General features: G+C 39.1%; 1 protein-coding gene across 6 annotated transcripts in view; it reads left to right on the forward strand.

The window, feature by feature from the left end:
- Positions 1-12,094, forward strand: part of CLASP1 (cytoplasmic linker associated protein 1) — a 186,587-nt gene that overhangs the window by 133,452 nt on the left and 41,041 nt on the right. For all 6 annotated transcript variants that reach the window (XM_072875469.1, XM_072875474.1, XM_072875468.1 and 3 more), the window contains 4 exons: positions 1,991-2,054; positions 3,672-3,835; positions 4,771-4,849; positions 5,834-5,977. In XM_072875469.1, the coding sequence (XP_072731570.1) occupies positions 1,991-2,054; positions 3,672-3,835; positions 4,771-4,849; positions 5,834-5,977 (451 nt within the window). The remainder of the gene's footprint in view (positions 1-1,990; positions 2,055-3,671; positions 3,836-4,770; positions 4,850-5,833; positions 5,978-12,094) is intronic.

Raw genomic sequence — 12,094 nt, forward strand, 5'->3', positions numbered from 1 at the left:
AGAGTTATTTTTTTAATTTGATACTTGTTTTAGTTCTCTAGATTATATTTCCTTTTGGTTTGCTTTTGGTCTGCTTCCTCCTTGGTTCAAGGTTGATCTGGTGCCTGTTCTAATGACTAGATTTTATCGTCCTGTTTGTTCCCACGGCATCTTGCGGAACATCATCAGTCATTAGTCCAAGGGGCAAGTCTGTCTGTCTTTAATTAAACCTGATATCTTCTGTTGTGGTATAACAGGTTTAATAAAAGGCTGTGATGTGGCTAGGTTTTCTTTAGTACTCTGAACTGAAAGATGGTTGATCCTATATTAGCTGGGATTTGCACATCCAGAAAGATGTGCATGCAGTGGTATGGTGCTTACCTATCCTCTTTGTTTCATACAGCTTTGTGTGGTGTAGTTCTCTAAGGGCTCCTCATAAGGTCTTCTACATAAAACAAGGCCAACAAGTCCCTTAAGGAAACGTTCTTCCACTGCCTGTTTCAATTCAGTACTTGCATTACTACCTTGGGTCCATGAGCTTTTAGAAAGAGATATGCTTATGCTTGCTGTCTTCATGTAACCTTTGACCAGAAATAAAATTCTGTAATTATATTAATAATACAGTAATAAATAGGAGTTCACTGAGAGAGCTGCAATCCACATGAAGTCAGGAGGGTGTTATAGAGTAGTCCTTTTGAGACTGCGCGGTCTCATCCTGAATGAAGCTGACAGCTTGCTGTGGCATTGTTACAAAGACTTTTTCCTCTACATCAAACTCTTAAGACAATTGTTTTTGTGCCCTTTTAAAATTTGATCAGCCTTTCATGCATAGGTTTATATGAAAAAAATGTCCTATGTTACTTATAAACAACATAAAATATTGCAGACTACTAGCATATTCTGGCCTGTTCTTTGAAGCTTATTTTGAGAGAGGGGGAAATATGTTGGTGGATTGTAGAATTAATGTGTTTCTGGAAAGAGGGTACCTGTAGTCAAGATCTGAACGGCTGTTCTCTGAGCAATTGATGTGCGTTTCACTAGTTGCTCTAATTACATAGTAATTGTGAAAAATATCTAATTGCATCCATAGTATGCAGGAAATGTTACCTAACTGTCTTGCTCTGCTTTTGTTTGCACAGTAAACAAGCAAAACTTTTGCATTCTTTGGCAGTTTGCCTTGCAGGAAAACTAAGACTTGTATTTTCAATACATTGCAAGTAAGAGCTTTGGCAGCAAACAGTTCTGCATTTGACTCAAACTTAATATCTTATGGAAGGGACCCATACGTCATTCTTTTTCCCCTGGCATAAAAAGAGCATTACTGAGCACCTAATAATCTCTTACTAATAGGAACTTAGATTGTGCCTTGATTTAATTATCTTCGGACTTACTAGGTTGCCCACTTGTTAATTTGTCTTCGATTTCTATGTATTTGTCTCCTCAATGTGCCTGCTCTCAGACTTTGGAGTCAGTTCTGATATCTGTTAATATTGTGTGATCCTAGACTGATTTTACTGAAGCAACTGAGATTTTAGACCAAAACATTTGATTAGTATATGTGCGAACAGCATGCAAGTTCTGCTTTTACTTGAAAATTCGAATTCCCTGACACAAAGGAGACTTGAAACCTGTTCCTAGGCTGCAAAAGACCCGTGTTTCAGTGAGTCAGCGACCTTGATGCAGGCAGAAAGTAAATACCTCCCAAATGTGCACATTTCAAGTTGTCTTCTGCCATCCAGAATAAAGAAGAAAATAGAAGCAGCAGAAAATACGAGTGTCTGGCTTATGATTTTAAAAAATGTTTATTAGGTTTCTTAATGTAAGGCTGGTGATCCTAGCAGTTAAACTGGAATGCCAGTTAAGGCTTTGCCTAGATACAGAGTTTTCAGCAGTGTGACTTAAGTAACATTCAAATAAAGAAGGTTAGATCTTTCAGCTGTTAATATCTATGAGCTTTTTTGCTGCAACTAGAGCTTTAGCATTAATATCATGTTTTATTTATTTATTTTAGCCGAGTTGAGTTAAAAAGGCTATGTGAAATATTTACTCGCATGTTTGCTGACCCTCACAGCAAGGTAAGATCACAAAGATTTGGCTCGCTCTTTTACATTACCATGTGTGCACATTTGACACTGTTCCAAGATGAATGTTTTGTATTTCTATCCCTGCCATCTACCGGGGGAAACTGGCATTTATAAATCTCCGTGATTTTTATCTGTTTTACAACGAAGGGATGTGTCTCAGTCTCTCTTGTGTTGCTAGGAACGGGTTACTCTGTGCTTCCCAACGAGCAACCTAATGCCTTTCAGATATCAGCTCCTGGAGCAAGAGGTTCAGTTTTATCTGTACTTTTCTAGGGAGTGTCTTGGTGGTAGACAGTAGAGTGAGGTCCATGAAGGGTAACGAGCCGTAGTTCAGCATCGTGGTCACTGGGGTTTGTGTATTGTGTACACCTGGGAGCAGTGTGGAGTCTCACCAAGATATTGTTCTGGACCTCATAAATAAATAAAGTCTTTAATATAGCCACTTTGCCTTCTTTATAATGCTGACATCTGAAGTTAAAGGCCGTGGCATGAATTTACAGACATCTCTTAAAAAGCAGCAGGCTAGGGAATGGGGAGGTTGAGCCCACAGGCATGTTCAGACCCAGTGGTCTTCTGTCAACAGGTAAGTGGGAGCAGGGAGAGGGGAAAAGGGAGTTTCATGCCCTTTCCTGAGGAGGTTTGCTGGTTGAGGGCAACCAGTAACAGCTAGGTAAAAATATCTGCTCTTGGGTTAAACACAGTTTGAGAAAGAATAAGTTGTATAAATTTTTGTACTTCAGACCACTTGGTAAACTAGTTTTAATAAACTGTTGTCAAGTGGAAATCCCCTGGGCACGCATAGTTGCCTGTCACAGGTCTCACTCGAAGTGTGCATTTTTGGCCATAATTATAGTCTGGACCAGCTGTCCCACAGGCCTCACTGAGTGTGGCAGTTCCTACCTGTAAGGTCTTAATGCTTCGGCTCTCAAAGGTTCAGTATGTGTTGTGGAAAGGGTGAAGGTGTAGCTATTTGTTTGCACAATATTTCCAATTTCTGAGTAAGGTGAGGGTTTATTGCACACTGGACTCAAGTATGTCCTCTGTGGCAGTGGTGATCTGTCATCTGCACTGCTTTTATAGAGCTGTTGCTACAAACTCAGTTGTGGCGTTAAACATATGTAAACTTTGTTACATATAAACATATATAAACACATGTTGCTTTCATGAGTGAGGAGACTGGATCTGATCCAAGAGATATGTTTTAAATAACTCCTGAGAAGATATTATGTTTTAAGAAAATGTAAACATTCAGTGAATGCATCTTTTATCTGTTGACAAACTGCATCTGAACAACCAGCCTTGATCACTATGTGTGCTAATGAGTGGTTTGTTTTGTTGCATGGCCTGCTTTGCCGTGGAATTCACAACAGAGAGTAAGTGTATTCTACCCCCTTCCTTCATTTGTTTCATGTGGTATTTTAATACGACACATTCTAGATGTGTTCTTGTCTGATTTTTTTTTTCAGAGCAACGTAGTCACTAAAATCATTCATTCATGAAACTGTCTATAACAAAATCATCCTGAAACTCAGATTGTAAACCCCTCCCCTTTGATTATTTTTATTTAAAGCATGGTATTCCCTTATGTGACGCTTGTTTTGTTTATAGGTCTTCAGCATGTTTCTGGAAACCCTGGTTGATTTCATCATCATCCATAAAGATGACTTGCAGGATTGGCTTTTTGTTCTCCTGACCCAGTTGCTAAAGAAAATGGGAGCAGATTTGCTGGGGTCTGTGCAGGCGAAAGTTCAAAAAGCACTGGATGTCACCAGGTAGAGTACTCGGATGGCAAATGTTATGGAGGTTTTTGCAGGATTACAGGAAGGCATCTGATGAACATTTTAGAAACACAGCAGTGCCGTACATTTTGAGGGCTCAATCTTGATGAATAACAGAATAAAGGAGAACAAAGTTATGTCACAATATTTCAAGCATTGAATTAAAAAGGCCTGTCTCTTTTCCAAATAAATAACTTTCAAGCATAACATTTAAAATGTGTAACTGATTAATTTTGTTCATTTGTTTTTTTGGTGTGTGCATTGATATCAATTTTCTTTTTGATTGATGAGAAAAAAATATTTACAGTATTCAGAATATGAATGGTGCTTTACCACAAACTTCAGAGCATCTTTCATGTTGTTCAAACAGCAAGTAACCGTAGTGTCAGGATAAGACCTTGAATGCTACTGCGATGTGCACACCAGTTCTGTAGTCCATGTCCTTCTCTAAGAATGTCCAGCACAGGACACTGTTACAATAAAGTTCAGCTCCTCCTGGAAACAGGATAATTAAGAAAGAAGTAGTAGTAATCCAGGAGAAAATACGATAGAGGAGGGAAAAAAAGGAGAGAAATCAAAACCAGGCATGAACTCTGAGGACAAGATAAACCAGGCTGCTACTAGAGATAAGGGAACAAAGCACAGCCTGAAATGAAGAAGGAATGGAGACGTGTGCCAAAAGCTGGATAAGTGTACAGGGAGCAGATAGAGTAACAGTGTATAAACGTATTGATTTAGCAGTTTTCTCCAGTATTAAATCAATAATCAGCTAATCCTTAGACTTGGAGTTTCTCTGGTTGATGGTAAAGTTAAGAAGAAAAGCGTGATAGGTGTTGAAATCCGCTGCGTAAGCTTAAATGTATCGAGTTAACTTAGTCCTGAAAATTTATTTTGCATTACATTTTTGCCTTTTTGTTTTCTTTGGACAGGGATTCTTTTCCATTTGATCAACAATTTAACATTTTGATGAGATTTATTGTAGATCAGACCCAAACACCAAACCTGAAGGTCAGTATCAAAAGCCTTTTTACTAAAGCATCAACGTGGTTGTCTTAGCTTGCCATGTCAGGCATACTGTAAAGCATAGAACTCATGATAAGATGTAATTGTAAGTACCTGCGTGATACAGAAAGTATATCGGCAACTTTGCTTAACTCTTGTCCATTTTAATAAATCTAAATATCTTTAAAATAGGGGCCCTATGACTCATCACAGGTCAGTAAGAGTTGGGCTTTAAGCACACTGGAACGTATTAGAGTAAAGTTGGAAATGGAAAATTTCTCTTCACCCCTGTCTTGGTGGGAAGAAAACCTGGCTGTGCAGGACAGAAGGGATCAGACCCTGTCTGAACGGCTGGGAAGCTGGGACCCTAGGCACACCTTAAAAAGTGCTTTTTGCATAGATCAGATGTAGCACATGTAGGATTTGGAGAAAAAAAACGTCAGAACTTTCTTTTACTGAATACTCCCAAAGGGATACTGTTGTGCAGACTGTTTTTCAGGAGGTGGCTGTTTCAAGGCTATAGGAACACTGTAAACTCTGGAAGTCATACACATTTATCTTCCAGAGACAGGAATATACAGGATGCCAAATGACTCAAGTGTTCTTTGTTCAGTCTCCCAAATTTTGGGTCTTTTGAGACTCCAGCATCAGACACGAAGTTTGGGACCAAAAGCTATGGTTTGGCATCTGGAACAATACCTGCTGGTGGAAACAGCGTGGTGGGGTACTGATTTGCTTATGCAAACACACAGGCAGATATACATATTTCAAGCCAGTTCTGATATACCATTCCAGACTCTTACTACACAAAATTTGTCTTGTGTAGAAAGTTGCTCTTGATTTTTGAAACATGACACAAACGTGTCATGGGGATATTTTTTTCTCCCCATGTGACATAAGTCTTGTCAATCTGTAGTGGTATCTGTTTATTATGGGATAAATCCATCTTCACCAGCTCATGAGATTAACATATCCCTTTTCACTTCTCAGGTGAAAGTTGCTATCCTGAAGTATATTGAGTCCTTGGCAAGACAGATGGATCCAACAGACTTTGTGAACTCCAGTGAGACAAGACTTGCTGTATCTAGAATTATAACTTGGACAACAGAACCAAAGAGCTCAGATGTGAGAAAGGTAAGCCAGAATGATGAAGTATTTGCAGTAATTGTTGTTGGTTTTTTTTTTTAAAAAAAACAAACAAAAAACCACCCCAACAAAAAATGGCATAAAGGTAATTAAAAATTCAGTGGTTAAATTCTAATTTTAAAAAATGGATTTTAACATACCTTACTGTCCAAACCAAATTGCCAATTCAGTAAAGACACATTTTTGACGCATGTCTTCATATATCTTTTTTCTAATAGGTACTTAGCCATGTGACTTTAATTACTATTAATGTGCAATAAGTGATCATAGTTTGAAAATGTGGTTTTTTTTCTTGAGCAGTCTGGAAATATCTCTAGGTTTTTGTTTATTTAGGTGAAAGCTCTGTGCTTTGTAGACTCGACTGAAATCTAGCACAACTTCTGTGTTATAATGTTAAAAGAAAGTAAACAAATCAGTAAGCTGCCAGGGGCTCTCAAACACACAGGTCTTAAAAGAAAAGAGTTATCTCAACCTGGAAAAAATTGACACATCTAGGTCAGGCCTGGGTAATACAGTTACCTTGTTCTTTATCTTGCTGTAGATGCAAGAGTCAGGCAAGCTAAAATGGGTGGATACTGATACTCGTCTCTCCCAAGAGAAAAGTGAGACGTAGTTTTATGTAGCTGGTATCTGTAACACAGTTTAAAATTACCTTCTCTTCCCAGCCCAGATGTAGAAATAGATTCCGGTAGGAGTTAAAGGCTTTGAGATGTACTTGGATTTAAAAAACAAAACAACAACAACAACAACAACAAAACACAAAACCCCAAACAAACAAAAAAGATACCAAAAAACAAAACAAAAAACCCACAAAAACTTTTAAGCATTTCAGAATGTAGAAATTGTATGAGATTTTTATGCTCTACATGCACTTAAAATGTTGAATTAATACTAAAATAACATTATTTTATAACTGGAAATAAGAAACGTTATTTTTGTATTAGTGGTGATTTGATTCTGATGAAAAGATCACTGGGTACCAAAGGTGCTGCAACTGCAGCATTATCTGACAGCTGACACAAGGCTTGAAAGAAGCTTTTTGGGTGCATGCTGTTTTCTTTCTGGCATACAGCTGATTTGATCTAGAGAAAAATGTCTCATCCTCTTTTCTGAAGACTTTCTGCAGGGATTAGTCACACCAGTGTGACTGAAATTTTGCTTCTGCAAGATAGTCTTCCTCAGAAAAAAAGGGTGACTTGAAATCCTGGACTTAGATCTGGAATATGCATTTCCATTTTGATGCTTCCATGTACAAAGTCAGAAAGAATGAAAGAGGCAAAGAAGCTGCTGCTCTGTTACAGTTCAAGTAAACCTCAAGCAGTTTACTCTGCTGGTGGTCTGCGAGAGGGAGTTGTAATTAATTTAAGTAGAACTATACATCGAAAAGCAAAATCTCTGCATATTGCTCAGCAGAAGAAATATTCCACCATTAGGGGTCATCATTGCTGCATGCAAAATTGACTGAAGAGCATCTGCAGCAGCTGAAAAAAATTGTCTGTTTGCTGTGAGGCTGTGGGATGTGGGGAGTGGGTGTTCACAGTGTGGTCTCCATCCTGTCTGTTTCAAAGACTTGCAGAGCTCCGGCAAAACTTCCAACAAACTCCACCTGAGCAGTACCTGGGCAAGTGCATTGGGGGCTGATAAGAGATTACTGAATCTAAATTCTTTTTATTAAACCTGCATGTGACTTGGATTTGCCTCTGATGCCTGTAGCTTTCAAAGAAATGATTACATAGTTAAGCTAACTTGGGCTACTAAAAGTGAATGCCCAGGTGATCTTTATTTCATCATACTGTTGCTGTACTATGATTTTATTAAGAACATAGTACAAACCACGGTCTTTAGAAGAAACACTGCAGCAAAGGATTTACAAGCAATCATTGGCCATTATCTCTGTCAGGACTGTAGTTAACAGACTAATAAATTCATTATACAGTAATGAACTGGATTATCAAGAGCCAACCCAGACAGATAAAATGTTCTGAAGAACACAATTAAAAAATTGTCCTCCTTTTTTGGAGACTATAACCTGGAAAAAAGTACCTTTTTTTTATATCAAGATAATTCATTTAAGGATCAGAAGATTCTGCCCTCGTGGAAGGTATCACGGTGGCCTTCAGGATCTGAGGTTTTCTAACTGCAAAGCAGACCATGCATTGTAAACATTGTCACAACCTAAAAATGGACACAACAGTTGACATTATGGGGGAGAGGGAGAAGAACCAATTCAGGCTTCAAATGATCAAAGTACTACAAGAGGCCTGTAAAAAGTGTAAAATAAGGTAATTTTTCAGTAGAATCTGGATTTGAGACCATCAGCGCAATCAACTCGGCTCCTGCAAGCTGACAAGAGCAAACTTTATTTTTGGTACGGAGGAGTCTTGGCTGGTGTAGTCCAGTCCATGTATACTTCTGCGGCTGACTTGGTGGAACAGCGACGCTGGTGCTCAACTGCTTGCGGAGACAGGGACTCTTTCCCCCAAGAAATGTAGTCCTGCAGCCAATGTGATTCTCACCCAGATTTGAGTTACTGAATGTTATCTTAATGCAAGTAGTTGTCTGTATGTGTGATGGCCATGCTGTCCTGTTTGGATTTTACCTTTGAGCAGGTGCAGGTAAAACAAACTTGCTCATGCTGGTGGTGAAGTATATAAATGGCCTCTGTCAGTGGGAAAACGTGTGGCTGCTGTGTTCACATGGCAGTTAGTCATGCAGATCTGATTCTATGGTAGCTGTTCAAGGGATCTGTTCAAGAAATGGATTATATTTTCAGTCAATAGTGGGATTATCCTTTTATTAGCGATCATCTATCCGTTACTGCTAACCATTATGTGTGAGGGTCATGGAGGACCCAGCCCCATGGTGTTAAGACACTGCAGAAATATAGAACAAAAAATGGCATTTAGTTCAAAAACCTTTTTCAAACTGAATGATACAGCTTTATTAATAAACTTTGCATATTCTTATGATAACTAATTGAGCACACTTAATGAGCACACTTCATGTGTCTGACACCTCACTTGAACTATGGATCATGTTTTATAGCTAGTGAAATCAGAAAGAAACTTAGTCAAAGGAAATGTTGTTGTGCATAATACAGTTTATGTTCTCATATGGAATGATATCTGTAGCTACACATAAGCTCTGTTATCACAAGAAAAACATGATGTACTTTGAGGAACATACAGTTGATATTAGAGTGTCACTGATAAAATGTCGTGATTCCCTCTCAGGGCAGAAACCAGTTAAGCTGCTGATAGCAGCCATGAACTATGTACGGTCAAAATTATTGTCAAGCTTTATGTTTAAAATAAGGTGATCTGCAGTGTGTTACAGGTAAATATTTGTCTTGTTTTAAAGATTGTTAATACTTATGGGTGTTTACCCTGCATTCAAGTTAGGATTTACTTCCTGCAAGCAGTGCTGGAAGAAAGGTGAAAGACATTTGTCCTCTGTGCTGAACAAAAGCCATTGGGTGGGAGCAGGTCACACAGCACTGCGTGGAGACCTGGATGGGATGTGGTTCCAGTGCAAGGAGAGCACCTGTTCATAATTTCCGCACATACAGCCGGCTCGCTGCTTTTTCCCCAAGCAGAATGTATCGATGGGCAGGGCACAGATCAGGATTTCAGATAACTGAGCTCTAATTTTGATTGTACTAGCGTCTAACCTTGTGCGATGCACTTGACTTTCCTCTGCCTTGGTTTAGTCCCCTCTGTAACAGGGCATTAATTCTGATTTTTCTCTGGAAAATGCTTAAGATTTGATAAATCACTTTACAAAAGCCAGTTAATTACCACACAGAAAAGTAACACAAAATGACAATGCAAATACCATGATGACTGGTCTGAGGACGTTAAGTCAGTAGCTTCACTATGTTATCACTAATATTGCCAGCAAAGTTATTGTGCAATCCCTACGTAGGCAAAGTGGTTATTGAATTTGGATGACAGGCTTGGGCTCTGTGTGGGAAAATACTTTGATCATGGAAAAGAGCCATCAGTTTGAGAATGGAAATTAGAATGAGGCTTTTGATTTGACTCTGGCCAAAGCCTAAAGAAGCCTCATGTCCAAGGCTTGGGTGAATGGAAACTTTTAAGCATGAGTGCTCAGCATTTGAGGGGGTGGAGTTGTCTGTGAGGGCACACAGGATCTTAGTGTTTAGGAGGAGCTTGTACAGGCTGAAGGGGAACAAGGCCTTCTGAGGTGAAGGGCCAGTGACATTGCCCACCATCTTGTAATGAGCCAGACTCTGGTCTTAACAATATATAACAAGATCTGTATTGCCTGATTGTCATTTGGACTACTAATCTCAGGGAAGAAGAAAATTTTTCCTTTGTGCCAGGTGTCCTGCCTAGCTTCTCTGTTGATGAAACATTCCTACAGTAGTTTTATTTTACAAGCCTGAATGCTTTTTTACATGCGATGGGCAGCCTCATGTCACATGTACATCATGTTCTGCCTTCCACTTATGTAACTGGGAAAACTTTTTCTTTCAACTGTCCCACTTATTACTGAGTTTGGCCAAGGTGCCCTTGAATATAGACAGCAGATGGGACTTGGTAAGAAACTAGAACCATTGCAATGAATCAAAAAGCCCAGAAGAGTGCTTGTGTTATTGTGATTTGCATTAAGATGAAGTCCCCCTCAGACTACCTAGGGGTAGGGCCCTCCTTGGATTGGCACCACTGGTTTGCAGGTGAAGTCTAGAGGTGACCAAAGAAAAGTTTGGAATCAGATTTTTTTTTTTCCTAAAACTGATTAATTGAGAAACTGTTTCTGAATTATACCAGAATATGAGGAAGATTTGAGAGAAAGCTGCAGGTCAACAAATTCTTCATATACTCAAACAGCCAATGAAGAGGTATTTACTTCTTTAACTAGTAGTCCTAGATGTCATTTCTCAAGGAATATAGATCTTGTCACTTTGATAAGGAAATCATATCTATCAATAAAGCCCCGAGCAAGTTTGGATAAAATAATTGCTGTGATGTCTGTAGGAGGACCAGTGATAGACAGGAAAGCAAACACTGCTAAGGAAATGAAATTGGGCTCCTTTGCAACATGGTGCCATGAGACCTCTAAAATCTCTCCTGGAGCTTTAATTTTCCATCTAGCATCAGGCTGATTTGAGCAACTCTGGGACAGAAGCTTCACTGTAAAAGCACTCCGAAACACTTTTAGTGAGCTGAAATGGCATCGTTCATCTTTACTTGTGTTGGGCAATAAACGCTGTTGGTCATGGCCTGTTACAGTAGCAGTGGCAAAGAGGGTGGTTGCAGAAATGCTTTTGAATGGCAAATTGTGTTAATATTTTCCAGTCGCAGGCCCTTGCCTTTGTGGGTCGGAGGTTTCTTTAGCACTCTTGCAATATTCCTACACCAGATTTGTGCATCTCATGGACTCCATGAAGAGCCAAGTTACCGGAGAACCAGGCCTTAGGGTTTCATTTCAGGCTTATGGAGTCTTAAATAGGACTATGTCCATACCGCTGAGGTCAGCCTTTTAGCCAAAGGATATTCCTAAAGAAATCAAACTCAGCCTAAATGCACAGAGGAATTCCTTTCAGGCATTTAAGCATAGTCAGTGTTAGGAAAAATAACATAATACATCAAAAATAGCACTTGGTGGACTTCAGTGTTTACTTGATTTAATGCTATTAGAACAAAAAGGCTCTCTGTCCTAGCTGTGTTTCCAAAATAGTAGCCATCATTTTCTGTTTGTTTTGAATTTGATGCTGGAGAGCTGTGAGAGCCCAAATGTTTTTAGTGTACGCAGTGTAAGGAAAATGGCTTTTCCCGACACTAGTGGCCAGAAAATCATCATGTGCTTGTTGGAAACATGGTGCTGGGGTAGATTTCCTTAAAATGAATCTCTTCGCTTCATACAGCCTTCTAGTATCCTTTGAGTTGAAAGCAGTTTGTAATATAAGCACATTGTCTCAGTTCGCTTGAAACAGTAAGAGCTAGTGCATGATAATATGAGATAAGAAGAAATTGCTTCACAGAATGTGTATACTCATGCTTATATTATGTGTCTGTGCATAATATGTTTGTGTGTACATGCCATTTATATAAACACACACACCCCTACATAGGTGGTGTA

Source organism: Ciconia boyciana, chromosome 10 (assembly GCF_034638445.1).
Source record: "Ciconia boyciana chromosome 10, ASM3463844v1, whole genome shotgun sequence".
NCBI classification, from domain to species: Eukaryota; Metazoa; Chordata; class Aves; order Ciconiiformes; family Ciconiidae; genus Ciconia; species Ciconia boyciana.